Genomic DNA, 14,853 nt, shown 5'->3' on the forward strand with positions numbered 1-14,853 from the left:
GCAAGGCAGCTGGAATGCAAAGTGGAGCCTGAAGAACTGCTGCAGTCTCATGATGAAACAAATGAGGAGTTGCTTCTTATGGAGAAGTGACGGAAGTCGTTTCTTGGGATGGAATCTACTCCTGGTGAAGGTGCTGTGAAGACTGCTGAAATAACAAAGGGTTTAGAATATGACATAAACTTAGTTGCTAAAGAAGCAGCAGGGTGTGAGAAGACTGACTCCAGTTTTGAAAGGAGTTCTATGTGGGTAAAATGCTATCAAACAGCACCACATGCTACAGAGAAATCGTTCAGGAAAGAGTCAATCAATGCAGCAGACGTCACTGTCTTACTAGAAGAAATTGCCACAGCCAGCCCGACCTTCAGCGACCACCAATCCGGTCAGCAGCCGCCAACTTGGAGGCGAGACCTTCCACCAGGAACAAGATTACAGCTCCTTGAAGGCTCAGGTGATGGTTAGCATTTTTTAACAGTAGAGATTTTAAAATAAAGAAATGTACATCATTTTTTGGGATATAATTCTGTCACACGCTTAATAGGCTACAGTGTAGTATAAACATACATAGTATAAACTTTTATATGTACTGGGAAACCAAAAAACTTGTGACTTGCTCGGGTGTGATAGCCACTTTATTGCAGTGCTCTGGAACCTGACCCAAAAGGTGTGCCTATATATTACGTCCCTGAAACTTCCTCTTTTGGTAACTTGATGTTTGTGCTTCTTAATCCATTTCACCCATTTCATTCCCCTACTCCCTTCCCCTGTGGCAACATCTATTTTGTTCTCTGTATCTATGACTGTTTCTGTTTTATGTTTGTTCATTTTTTTTTTAATATTCCACATGTAAGTGGTATATGATATTTGTCTTTGTCTGACTTCTAAACTTAGCATAGCTTTCTAGGTCCATCCATGTTCTCAAAATATGCAAACTTTGGTCTTTTTAATGGCTGAGTACTATTCCATTTTATGTGTATACTTCCTCTTCCTTATCTATTAATCTATTAAGGAACACCTAGGCTGCTTCCATATTTTGGCCATTGTAAATAATATTGCAATGAACAGGGGGGTGAGCACATGTTGGTGCTTTTACTCAAGCCATACTCCAGAGAAAAACTGCCAGATGGTAAGGTAATTGTTTTAAACATTGTTTTTGTTGTTGCGGTTTTTTAGGAATCTCCATACTGTTTTCCAACAAACAGTGGAAAGCCACAAATAGTGGCTCCAACAATTTACAGTCCCGTCCAAAGGGCACAAGGGGCTCCCTTTTCTTCACAATCTTGCCAACACTAATTATTTCTTGTCTTTTCGATAATCACGATTCTGACAGATGTGAGATAATATTTCATTGTGGTTTTGATTTCCACGTGATTTGATTTCCCCGGATGACTGGTGAGCATCTTTTCATGTGCCTGTTGGCCACTTGTATGCCTTCTTTGGGAAAATGTCTATTCAGGTCCTTGGCCCATTTTTAAAATGAATTGTTTGGTTTTTTAATATAGAGTTGTATGAGTTCTTCATATATTTGGAGATAAACCCCTTATTGAACATATCATTTCCAAATATCTTCTCCCATTTAGTCGGTTGCCTTTTCATTTTTGTTGATGGTTTCTACTGCCATGTAAAAACTTCTTAGCTTGATGTGGTCCCATTTGTTTACTTTTGCTTTCGTTGCCCTTGCCTGAGAAGACAGATCAAAAAACATTGCAAAGACTGATGCCGAAGTGTGTCCTGACTATGTTTTCTTCTAGGATTTTTATGGTTTCAGATCTTACACTTAAGCCTTCAATCCATTTTATTTTTGTATATAGTATAAGAAAATGGTGTCGTTTCTTTCTTTAACATGTAGCTGTCTGGTTTTCCCAGCACCATTTACTAAAGAGACTGTCTTTTCTTCATTGTATTTTCTTGCCTCCTTTATTGTAGATTAATTGATCACATTAGTGTGGGTTTATTTTTGCACTCTCTACTCTATTTCATTGATCTAAATGTCTGTTTCTGCTAGTACCATACTGTTTTGATCACTATAGCTTTGTAGTTTGGTTTGAAATCAGAGAGTGTGATACCTCCAGCCCTGTTCTTCTTTCTCAAGATTGTTTTAGCTATCTGGAGTCTTTTGTGGTTCCATACAAATTTTAGGACTATTTGTGAAAAATGCCATTGGTATTTTAATAAGGATTGCATTGAATCTGTGGATTGCCTTGGGTAGTATGGATTTTTAACAATATAAATTCTCCCAGTTCATAAGACGGGTATATCTTTCTATTTACTTGTGTCATCTTCAAGTTATTTTATCATTGTCTTAGAATTTTCCAAGTTCAGGTCTTTTACTTCCTTAGGTAGGTTACTCCTAGATATCTTATTCTTTTCGATGCTGTGATAAATGGGACTGTTTCCTTACTTTCTGTGTTTCATAGCTCATTGTTAGTATATAGAAATGCAACATGTTTCTTAGCATTTGTTTTATATCCTGCAACTTCACCAAATCCCTTAATGAGTTCTAGTAGTTTTCCAGCGGCATCTGTAGGATTTTCTGTGACTAGTACTATGTCATCTGCCAACAGTGGCAGTTTTACTTCTTCCTTTCCCATTTAGATTTCTTTTATTTCTTTTTCTTCTCTGATTGCTACGGCTAGGACTGCCAAAACTGAATTGAATAAAAGTGATGACAGTGTGTGCCCTGGCTTTGTTCCTGATCTTAGAAGATCAGGTTTTCACTCTTTGAATATGAGGTTAACTGTGGGTTTGTCATAGTATTTATTATGTTGAGGTATCTTCCCCCTATACTCACTTTGTTGAGAATTTTTATAAATGGATGTTAAATTTTGTCAAGTGCTTTTTCTGAACCCATTGAGGTGATCATGTGATTTTTTATCATTTGTTTAGTTAATGTTCTTTATCGAGTTGATTGATTTGTGGATGTTGAACTGTCCTTGCATCCCTGGAGTAAATCCCACTTGATCATGTTGTATGATTCTTTTCAATGTATTGTTGAATTTGAATTCCTAATATTTTTTGAGGATATTTGCATCTATGATCATCACGGATACTGACCTGTAATTTTCTTTTTTGGTAGTGTTTTTGTTTGGTTTTGGTATCAGGGTAATACTAGCCTTATAGATTGAGTTTGAGAGTGTTCCCGTCTGTCTCTCTCTTTTTTTTTTTTTGAATACTTTGAGAAGTTTAACTCTTCTTTAAATGTTTGGTAGAATTCCCTGTGAAACCATCTTGTCCTGGATTTTTGTTTGTTGGAAGCTTTTTGGTTACTGATTCAATTTTATTACTAGTAATTGGTCTAATCAGATTCTCTATTTTATGTTGATTCAGTCTTGGAAGACTATATGTTTCTAGCTATTTATCCATTTCTTCTAGGTTGTCTAATTTGTTGGCGTATAATTGTTTGTAGTAGTCTCTTATGATTGTATGTTTATGGTTGTAATTTCTCCTGTTTCATTTCCGATTTTATTTGGGCCCTCTCTTTTTCTTGATGAGACTGGCTAAAGATTCATCAATTTCGTCTCTTTTCAAAGAAACATCTCTTGGTTTTGTTGATCTCTTTTATCTTTAAAAGTCCCTATTGCATTCATTTTCACTTTGCTTTTTATTATTTTCACTCTTTTACTAACTGTGGGCTTTGCCTGTTCTTCTTTTTTCTGGTTCCTTTAGACCTCAAGTTGTTTATTTGAGATTCTTCTTGTTTCTTGAGGTACACCTGTATTCTTATAAACTTTCCTCTTAAACCTGATTGGCTGCATCCCATAAGTTTTGGACCTTTGTGATTCCATTTTCATTTGTCCTGAGGTCTTTTTTGGCTTCCTTTTTTTATTGCTTTATTTACCCATTGGTTGTTTAGTAGCACATTGTTGAGTATCTATATGTTTGCATTTTTTCCAGATTTCTTCCTGGAGTTGATTTCTATTTTTATATTATTATGATTAGAAAAGATACTTGATATGATGGTGATCTTCTTAATTTATTGACACTTGTTTGACATATGGCCTAGCATGTTATCTATCCTGGAGAATGTTCCATGTGCCCTTGAAAAGAATTTGTATTCTGCAGTTTTTGGATGCAATGTTGTATACACATCTATTAAGTTCATCTGATCTAATCATTTAAGGACCATATTTCCTGATTGATTTTCTATCTGGGTGATCGATCTATTGATATAAATGAAATATTAAAGTCCCCTGCTAATACAGTATTGCTGTCGATCTCTCCCTTTATGTCTGTTAATATGTGCTATATGTATTTAGGTGCTCCTGTCTTAGGTGCATGATGCTGAGTCACTTCAGTCGTGTCTGACTCTGTGCGACCCCATAGATGGCAGCCCACCAGGCTCCCCCGTCCCTGGAACTCTCCAGGCAAGAACACTGGAGTGGGTTGCCATTTCCTTCTCCAATGCACGAAAGTGAAAAGTAAAAGGGAAGTCACTCAGTCATGTCCGACTCTTCGTGACCCCATGGACCACAGCCCACCAGGCTCCTCTGTCCATGGGATTTTCCAGGCAAGAGTACTGGAGTGGGGTGCCATCACCTTCTCCAAACTTAGGTGCATAAATATTCCCAAATGTTATATTCTTTTCTTGGACTGACCCCTTTATCATTTTGTAGTCTTTGTCTTTTGTTTTGGTCTTTGTTTGAAAGTCTATCATTTCTGATGTAAACATTGGTATCCTAGCTTTCTTTCACTTTCCATTTAGAAGGAATGTATTTCCATCTTTTCACTTTCAGTCCCTGTGTGTGTTTAGATCTGATGTGTATCTCTTGAAGCTAGCATATAGATGGGTTTGAGTTTTTAATCCATTCAGTCACCCTATGTCCTCTGATTATTTAGTCTATTTACATTTAAAGTTCTCATATATATATTTACTGCCATTTTGTGAATTGTTTTTTGGTCATTTTTATAGTTCCTTCCTCCTCCTTTTATTCTCTTCCCTTACAGTTTAGTGATTTTCTTTAGTGTTTGCTTAGAGTTCTTTTCACTTTATTTTTTTGGTATATCTATTGTGGGTTTTTGGTTTGTGGTTCATGAACTTCATTTATATATATAAATGTATAAATATATATATTTATATATATAAATGTGTATAAATATATATATAGGGATTTGTTTTGAACTGATGGTCACTTATTTGAATGCATTCTAAAAGTATTACATTTCTACTCCTCTCCAGCCCATGTTTTATGGGTTTGACATCATATTTTATACCTTTTTGCTTTGGGTATCCCTTAACTACTCATTGTGGTTATAATTTATTTTACAGGTTTTGTCCTTTCATCTTCGTATTGGTGGCTGATCCACTGCCTTCACCAGTGGACTTACCTTTATCAGTGAGTTTTTCCTTCATATATTTTCTTATTTCTAGTTACGGCTAGTTGTTCTCCACTTAAAGAAAACCCTTCAACATTTCTTGTGAGGCTGGTTTAGTGGTGATGAACTCTTAGTTTTAGCTTATCTGGGAACCTCTTTATTTCTCCTTTGATTCTGAAGGAGAAATTACCTTGTTGGGAAGAGTATTCTTGTTTACGACTAAAAAAAAATCATTTTAGCCCTTTAAATATATCCTGACACTCTCTTTTGGCTTGTAAAGTTTCTGCTGAAAAATCAATTTATAGCTTTAGGAGGGTTCCAGGGATTGGGGGCAGGAGGAAAAGGGGACGACAGAGGATGAGATGGCTGGATGGCCATCTCACGACTCGATGGATGTTGAGTCTGAGTGAACTCCGGGAGTTGGTGATGGACAGGGAGGCCTGGCGTGCTGCGATTCATGGGGTCGCAAAGAGTCGGACCCGACTGAGCGAGTGAACTGCACTGCACTGGTATGGCACTCATTTTCCTTGTTGTCTTCCAAATTTTCTCATTATCTTTAACTTTTGCCATTTTAATTGTGGTTTGTTTGTGTTGATGTGGATCACTTTGGGTTCCTCACGCTTTGGATTCTCTGTGCTTCCTGGACCTGTATATGTTTCCTTTCCCTGGCTTAGGGAGTTTTTCTTCAAAGACGTTTTCTGTCATTTTCTTTCCTCTCCTTCTCAGACTCCCATAGTGTGAATGTTAGTATACTTGAGGTTGTCTCAGAGGCCCCTTAATGTATCCTCATTGTAAAAAATTCTTTTTCTTGTTGTTGTTGTTCTGATTCAAGGACTTCTACTGTCTTCCAGTCACGGACCCATTCTGCTGTATCACCTAGTCTGCTATTGACTTCCTCTAGGGTACTTTTTGTTTCAGTTATTATATCCTTCAGCTCCGATTGGTGCTTTTATATTTTCTATTTGTTGAAGTTCTCCCTGTGTTACTCCATTCTTCTGAGATTTGTGAGCATTTTTATGACCATCACTGAACGCTTTATCAGACAAATTGCTTATCTCTGTTTCATTATTTTTTTTTTCCTGGAGTTTTATCTTGTTTTGTTCTTTTGGAAAAAAAAAAAATTCCTTTGTCTGTGTTTGACTTTTTGTGTTTGTTTCTATGAATTAGGAGGCGTGGCTTTGGCACCAGCATTGCTGTGGACTATGTTTCCAGGCAGCTTGGTAAGCTGGTTTGGACTGGAGTGGGCGTGGGCTGGGGATTTCCCAGGGTGTGCCTGGAGCACACCTTTATTTTAGAAAATGCTGTGCTTCACTGTGAGTCCCAGTTAAAAGGGATCTTATGAAACATTATAATTTAAACCAGGATTTGTGACCTTGTGTTGAGAAATGACTTGTCATTTCCATTATTTCTATGGTGAAATGCTTTCTCTGCTTCAAGCAATTGACATACTACCATTATCTAGACAGCATTTGCCTATAGGTGTAGTCCTGTCCCATTGGGGCTCAGCAATGGGGAGTCACCTGGAGCAGGAAACTCCCAGGGGCTGCAGGAGGTGTCTCAAGCGACTGTGAGGTTGTGTCACCTATAAAAGGGGCCAGAGAGGACTTTGGGGGTCTTTCTGCCACAGTGGCTCCTTGGGCTACTGGCCCTTATTACTTGGTGCTGAGCACTGTGGAGCACTGCTCAGTGCATGAGATAAAGGCAGAAGTTAATGCTGCCAAAAATGGCGATGTGGGAAAAGTGGCTGCTCTAAGAGGATCTTCCCTCCACCCTCACAACACCTATTAGCGCCAGAGTGGGCTTCCTTCAACTCCACACATATTCTCTGCCATGAGGGTCCCTGCTCAAGGCTGTGCCAGCATTAGAGGTGTGTCTGCTTACTAATGGTTTGAACTGCAGGGTTTCTCTATGCAAAGCAGCTGGTTTCCATAACTAAGCCGCAACATGCTCCTGGGGCAGGGGCTTTGCACTCCAGTAGTCTGTGGCTTCGGAGAAGGCAATGGCACCCCCTCTCCAGCACTCTTGCCTGGAAAATCCCATGGATGGAGGAGCCTGGTGGGCTGCAGTCCATGGGGTCACTAAGAGTCGGGCACGACTGAGTGACTTCACTTTCGCTTTTCATGCATTGGAGAAGGAAATGCCAACCCACTCCAGTATTCTTGCCTGGAGAATCCCAGGGACAGGGGAGCCTGGTGGGCTGCTGTCTATGGGGTCGCACAGAGTCGGACACAACTGAAGCGACTTAGCAGCAGCAGCAGCAGTCTGTGGCTTGATTCTGGGCTCCCTGACTTACTGCCTGTGGGACTGTGGCCCCCTGCTTAGCTTTTCTTCCTACAATTTCTTCATTTATGAAGTGGGGGAGGGGGGCAGGTAACACCAGCTCCTATAGCTGTCCTAAAGATCATGTGAAAAAAATGTAGTCATATTTAAAATAACTGACGTGTTAAATGTTCAGTATGTCATACCATCGTAATAGATGTGTTATGTTTTCCAAACCTACGCTTCCCTTCACCCACTCAAACCTTCCTGTTTATTGGCAGTATGGGTTTGTAGAGCCCAGAACTCCCTTGCTATTCAAATTACACTGGAAACAGATATGCCAGATTAGAAACTGCGTTCGTGTCAGAGGAGCCTTCACAAAGGGAAGCTTGGCTGTGAGCTGGAATTGATGTGATCGGTCCCAGCTCTTTGTGGCTGGCCTGTGGCCTGTGTTTGAGCCTGAATATTGCTTGACCGAAATCTGACTGTAGTAGAGAAGAAACCCACTTCCCTTCTTCTGTCCTCTCTCCCACAGCAGGGCCTTGGTGTACTCTGGGAGAGGAATAACCAGTTTTTAAACTGCGGTGGTACTAGAGATGCCTCCTGGGTTTGCCCTCTGCACCATGCGAATCTGCTCTGACCAGCTTTCCTCACTTGTCATGAAGTCCTCCACTTCCAAATGGAACACAGTGAGACTCACCTATCATGTGATGAGTAAGCAAGCATCCATAAAGACCCTTAGGGCATACTATTTCTCATCACCCGGAGCTTCTTTATCCAGACTGCTTTTCTGGAAGGAATGGAGCCCTAATATGATACTCCCATTGTTAGTGGGAGCATCTTGGCTCTCAGACTGTGCCAAAGCTAGGAGCTGAGGGGCAGGAAGAAGCTGGAGGAGGAGCAGTGGAGGGCATGGGGCTCTGGCCATCTGAGATACAGGAGCAATGAAGCGTCAGGAGGTGTTTTAGGTATTGGAGTTCCTCTTCACGGGCAGAGAAATAGCTCAGTGTTTAGCCCAGGCAATTCATTAAACAGTAGAAAAATGAAGCATTCTCACTGAAACAGAATGTTAATTGCATTCAGGAGATGAAAACAAGTACATTTCAATTCATTCAAAATGTAGATCTCTTTCACAAGTCTTAAACAATTTATAAAGTGTATAGCATTTTGTAAGAAGGAGAAAGGGTACTGTATGCTCATTTGCTGATGGGTAAGCCAGGCCCGACAAAGGCTGTGTAAAGCCCTAAACTGGCCAGCTTAGAAGATTTTTTAATATCACCCTAAAGCTGTTCCCTAAGTGGGATTAAATTAAAACACTCATAAACCTGAAATTCATTTACTTGAACGTCAGCTTTCATCATTACATTTATTTATCTGGTTTCTCTCACTGAATATATTTTCCTTCTCTAAAGCAGAAGTAAAAGTTGATATCTGCCTCTCCCACTTCTCTAGAGGATTACAAATAAGCATGCAAATGGCTAAATAATCATAAAAATATTTCATGGATACTTCTGATTTATTCTCCAACACAGATCAAAACCTGACATTGTCTTATTACCACTGAACGCTACACATTTTCTCTTTATCTCATCAGTTTTATCTGAATTGGATTCAGATCTTGTCTATAGAACACAGAGAGCAAGAACAAATTTGCGGACACATTATGAGATTATAAACGCTTTGAAAGATTAGTGAATGATCCGATGGAATTATATACATTTCAAGAGGTTGGCTGCTGCTGCTGCTGCTGCTAAGTCATTTCAGTCGTGTTCAACTCTGTGCGACCCCATAGACGGCAGCCCACCAGGCTCCCCCATCCCTGGGATTCTCCAGGCAAGAACACTGGAGTGGGTTGCCATTTCCTTCTCCAAAGCATGAAAGTGAAAAGTGAAAGTGAAGTCACTCAGTCGTGTCCAACTCTTAGTGACCTCATGGACTGTAGCCCACCAGGCTCCTCCATCCATGGGATTTTCCAGGCAAGAGTACTGGAGTGGGCGCCACTGCCTTCTCCAAGAGGTTGGCAGTGGTAACTAAAGTGAGCGTTGGAATAGTAAAGCCTCATTTGTTATGTGAGTAATAGCTTGTCTGTTGCTTATGATTTATCGATGTGAAATATGTACATAGTTGTTAGAAGTACAAACTTCTAACTCTTACTTTATGATAAAATGTCTGTGACCTGACTTAGCATAGAACCCTATAAAATGCTGAGCTAAAAATCAACATGCAAATAGTGCTCTAGAAAATTTAAACAATGGTTTCACTTCTCTTCCTCCTGGCCTTTACTAGCTATTGTCTAAAACTATAAAATTTATAGGCATGTCTGAATCCTCATTAAATATGAATGTGAATGCACAGCAGTAGAGCAAGTCTCCAAACAGTTTTGCAACAAAGGGTCAAAGAGGTGTAATACCCTACCCCCCATCAGGAAAAAGGAAATCAAATATACTTTCTAATGGTTGAAATGAAGGGTGTGCTGAGGAAGGAATGAATGAAATACATACCGTGGTGTTCTCCCTGAAAGGGGTTTTCGGGTAGCTCTGAAGAGGATGTAGCTGGTAATAACTGAGAACATCCCCCACACAGAGAGAAATCGCCACCAGTAAAGTTTTATCGTGAAATACAAAGGGACAACCCACATCTGCAACAGGGTCACCAGCTGTCAGAAAGATGAACAGAAAGTCTCCTTCAATAACTGAGGACCAGACGGCATGTCTACTATTGATTTGGAAGCTACTCTGGGTTAGGGGGTCGGGGAGCCACCTTCACCACCCTGTCTGGGACATGGCGTCTGGTTCACCAGCCCACTGCAAGCTGTTCTGTGCATGCAAGGCTCTGAAGTGCAGGGAACCAGCACAGGAGATCCCACCCATGACAAAGGTCATGAGGAAGAGGCCTGACAGGCAAAGGTGAGTCAGGTCTCAAGGGGTCCTCTGCCCGAGCATCTACCCTGAAACCAAAATCTGTTTACTGTCTGCTATACTACACTCTTCTGACATTAGCAGGGGGCTATCCCCGACCACCTTTCTCTGGGAAAAGTTAACTTAGAGCTCCAGTTAGTCTCCTGCATATAAAAGGAGTGTCTCAGCTCAAACCCCTCTGATGGCTCTCTAACTTGCCTGACAGGTTTACCCAGACTTTTACAACTATGCATGTGATTGTTTACAGCCTCCCGACTGGGAGAGGCACAGGAAGCTTAAAACATCTTAAAGATAGAGTCTTTTAAAGAGCTAAGAATTATATTGGTGAAGAGTTTCATTGTTGAGTTAATGATTGCCACCAGACCTCCATATCCTTTATCTTTTAGGCACCTGGGAGGATATTAATCAATGTAATTGGGATGCAGAAATAGGAATATAGTAGTTTTGATGTTAGTAATACTAGACTTTTGAGTTAATGAATTTTCTCTTTGTTATAAATCACTGTACTCTTCTTTCTTTGTTATAAATTGTTGTGTCCTTGCTATGTAAGAATGTAACTTTATTTAGTGCTTTCTGAGAGTGGCACCAGACTTTGGAAAGAACAACACTTTTAGGGCAAATAAGTTTTCTGGTTGATGGACCCTTATCAGAAAAGGGTCATAAAATGCTAATAGGCCTCCTGGCCAGAAGATGATGTAAACCACCTAAGACCTGTGTATACAGATAGGTATGCAGAGAGAAAGCCTGGTCTTGATAAGGGTCAGGGCTGCTGACCCTGCATGACTTTGTATTTTCCATTATTCTCTATGTACAGCTTAAGGTATACAAGCTCCCTGGGAAAATAAAGTTTTGGGCCTCACCTCATCATTGCTTGGCTCCCCCGTGTCAATTCTCTCTTTCTTTCTCTCTCTTTTTCAGGCTGATCCTCTAGAGCACAGGGGCTCGCTGTGTTCACTTCTCTGCCTGGGCTTCTAAGACCCACATGAGAGGGAGCCCAAGGCGGGGCACCCTCCACTATTCAAGTGGGCACCTGTGGCCTACGTGAACGGTATAAGTCCCTTGTCTTGGGACTTTATTGGCTTTCTGTGTAAACCAAGGAATATCAGCCTCTTTCTCTCCTCTGTTTTCTTAACTGCAACATTCTTTCCTTATCTCTCTCTATATTTCTAAATAAATAAATAAATCTCAGTTGCCAACACTGTCTATGCTTTGGATACCCTGGATCCAACCGGGGCTAGACCCCGGTATTGAAGGGCACAGTTATTTGAACATTCAGATGGGAAATAATCCAAAATATCCATCTTCCATTACCTCCTGCAGATATTTCAGATGGAATGAACTTTAGGCCGCAACAGCTCTGTGCTGTTGGACAAAAGATTGCACTTTGGTTGTAAAGTTGGGGACCACAATGCCTGCTTCCCTGCTGATTCAAAGTGAAAGTGTTAGTCGCTTTGTCGTATCTGACTCTTCATGACTCCATGGACTGTAGTCCAGCAGGCTCCTCTGTCCATGGGGTTTTCCAAGCAAAAATACTGGAATGGGCTGCCGTTCCCTTCTCCAGGGGATCTCCCCGACCCAGGGATCGAAGCTGGGGCTCCTGCATTGCAGGAAGATTCTCTACTTTCTGAGCCACCAGGGTGGGAAACAGACATCACAGCTGTAAGGGATCTGGAAGCATCCTGGGCTGCAGGGAGCAGGCGCTATAGTTACTCTCACAGCACATATACACATGCACAGCGATGGCAAAGGAGGAGGTGGTGTCAGGACATGTCACATCAGGGGCCCTCCTGCCTTCAGTCCCAGCGCACTGTGTGGGGCTAACCCTTGCATCCTGACTGTGGGGTGACGTTGCCCCTGATGACTGGATCTGTAAATCACCATTTGCTTCTTGTCTTTTCTCTTCAGTTACTGGTGCCCTTTCCAGGTGGTTCCAGATGGGAATCAAACTCTTTCCTGTCCCTTCTGTGTGTCAGTGGCCTATGCCACTGACCTGAGTCCCAGCAGCCTTCAGAAGGTCCCTTAAGTTGGCTGGCCTCAGTTCTGCATGGCAGGAAACAGGACAGACTGAACTGATGGGCTGTGGGTCAATGGCATGATACAGTTACCACAGTGATACTTTTACTCTACAGATCAGGCCTAATGCCAGCTACTCACCTCCTGGTAAAAAGCAGATTGGTTGGAGAAGGGAAAGGCTACCCACTTCAGTATTCTGGCCTGGAGAATTCCATGGACGAAGTCCCTGGGGTTGCAAACAGTCAGACACGACTGAGCGACTTTCACTTTCACTTTTTTCACTGGAAGAGTAGCAAGAACCCTTGGTCTTTTATGTTGTAGAACATTCGACTAACTGCCTATATTTGCTCAGCATTAATATATGAGGTGCATGGCAAAGACGGTTGTCTCATGTGTGGAGTTAAATTGGTAATACTCTGTTCAGGAAGATTCTGAGCCTGGGTCCTGTCTGAGCAGTGAAGAGTATCATGATCAATTAATTATGTCTGCCACTGATGTGGAAAGAGTTGTCAGAGCATGCATGTCACACGTCTACCATCTGAGTATAAAAAAGACTAATGTTGTTTGCTTAGTTTCTTCATCTTTGGGATTAAAAATAGGCAGCTTAGAAAAAAAGTTTATGGGTATACTTTTGGGTCCTTTAATAAGAATTTTGTTACAGTAGTCTCAAGGTCAATAATCAGAATTATTTGATAGAACTTCAAGATATAAATGAAATACAGCCTTTGTCAAATAAGAAGACATTTTCCAGGCTTTTTATTCTTTTTAATTCTTCTTGAGTGGGCTGGATCTGAAGTCTCCTTAGAGTTGCTCTAAATTTTCTTTCAAATTACATACAAGATGGTGGAGTACAAGGAAGTGTGCCTGTCTTCTCCCGTGAGAACTCGAAAATTGCAACTTGCTGCTAAACAGCCATTGACAGGAAAATTTTGGATCCTTTTTTTGGATCCTACCAAGAAAAAAGATATACCACATCCAAGGATAAAGAAGAAACCCCAGCAAGATGGTAGGATTGGCAAAATCGTGTTTAGAATCAAAACCCCATACCTGCCAGAGATGCTCAGAGGGCCCAGACAAAACCTGCTGCACACCAGGACCCAGAGACCCCACAGAGACTGATCTGCTCAGCCTCTGGCTGAGGAGGCCTTACCAATAGCTGAGAAAAGAAGAGAAACAAAAGGCAAAGGAGAAAAGGAAAGATATATCCATCTGAATGCAGAGTTCCAAAGAATAGAAAGGAGAGATAAGAAACCTTTCCTAAGTAATCAATGCAAAGAAATAGAGGAAAACAATAGGATGGGAAAGACTAGAGATCTCTTCAAGAAAATTAGAGATACCAAGGGAACATTTCATGCAAAGATGGGCTCAATAAAGGACAGAAATGGTATGGACCTAACAGAAGCAGAAGATATTAATTAAGAAGAGGTGGCAAGAATACATAGAAGATCTTCATGACCAGATACCCATGATGGTGCGATCACCCACCTAGAGCCAGACATCCTGGAGTGCAAAGTCAAGTGGGCCTTGGGAAGTATCACTACAAACAAAGCTAGTGGAGGTGATGGAATTTCAGCAGAACTATTTCAAATCCTAAAAGATGATGCTGTTAAAGTGCTGCACTCAATATGCCAGCAAATTTGGAAAACTCAGTAGTGGCCACAGGACTGGAAAATGTCAGTTTTCATTCCAATCTCAAAGAAAAGCAATACCAAAGAATGTTCAAACTACTGCACAATCACACTCATTTCACATGCTAGTAAACTAATACTCAAAATTCTCCAAGCTAGGCTTCAACAGTACATGAACCAAGAACTTCCAGATGTTCAAGCTGGATTTAGAAAAAGCAGAGGAACCAGAGATCAAATTGCCAACAATTGGCAATAGAAAAACCAAGAGAATTTCAGAAAAACATCTACTTCTGCTTTATTGACTATGCCAAAGCCTTTGACTGTGTGGATCACAATAACTGTGGAAAATTCTTCATGAGATGGGAATACCAGACTGCCTTACCTGCCTCCTGAGAAATGTGTATGCAGGTCAAGAAGCAACAGTTAGAACCAGAGATGGAACAACAGACCGGTTCCAAATTGGGAAAGGAGTACAACAGGAATGTATATTATCACCCTGCTTATTTAACTTATACACAGAGTACATCATGCAAAACGCTGGGCTGGATGAAGCACAAGCTGGAGTCAAGATTCCTAGGAGAAATATCGATGACCTCAGATATGCAGATGACACCACCCCTATGGCAGAAAGTGAAAGGAACTAAAGAGCCTCTTGGTGACAGTGTAAGAGGAGAGTGAAAAAGCTGGCTTAAAATTCAACATTCAAATGACTAAGATCATGGCAT

The 14,853-nt window shown here is 41.0% G+C and overlaps 1 protein-coding gene across 5 annotated transcripts in view; it reads right to left on the reverse strand.

Moving 5' to 3' along the window:
• The window catches only part of RNF175 (ring finger protein 175), a 66,354-nt gene that overhangs the window by 20,285 nt on the left and 31,216 nt on the right, over positions 1 to 14,853 (reverse strand). For all 5 annotated transcript variants that reach the window (XM_018061623.1, XM_013970492.2, XM_018061621.1 and 2 more), the window contains exon 4: positions 10,071 to 10,225. In XM_018061623.1, the coding sequence (XP_017917112.1) occupies positions 10,071 to 10,225 (155 nt within the window). The remainder of the gene's footprint in view (positions 1 to 10,070; positions 10,226 to 14,853) is intronic.

Source organism: Capra hircus, chromosome 17, assembly GCF_001704415.2.
Source record: "Capra hircus breed San Clemente chromosome 17, ASM170441v1, whole genome shotgun sequence".
NCBI lineage: Eukaryota > Metazoa > Chordata > Mammalia > Artiodactyla > Bovidae > Capra > Capra hircus.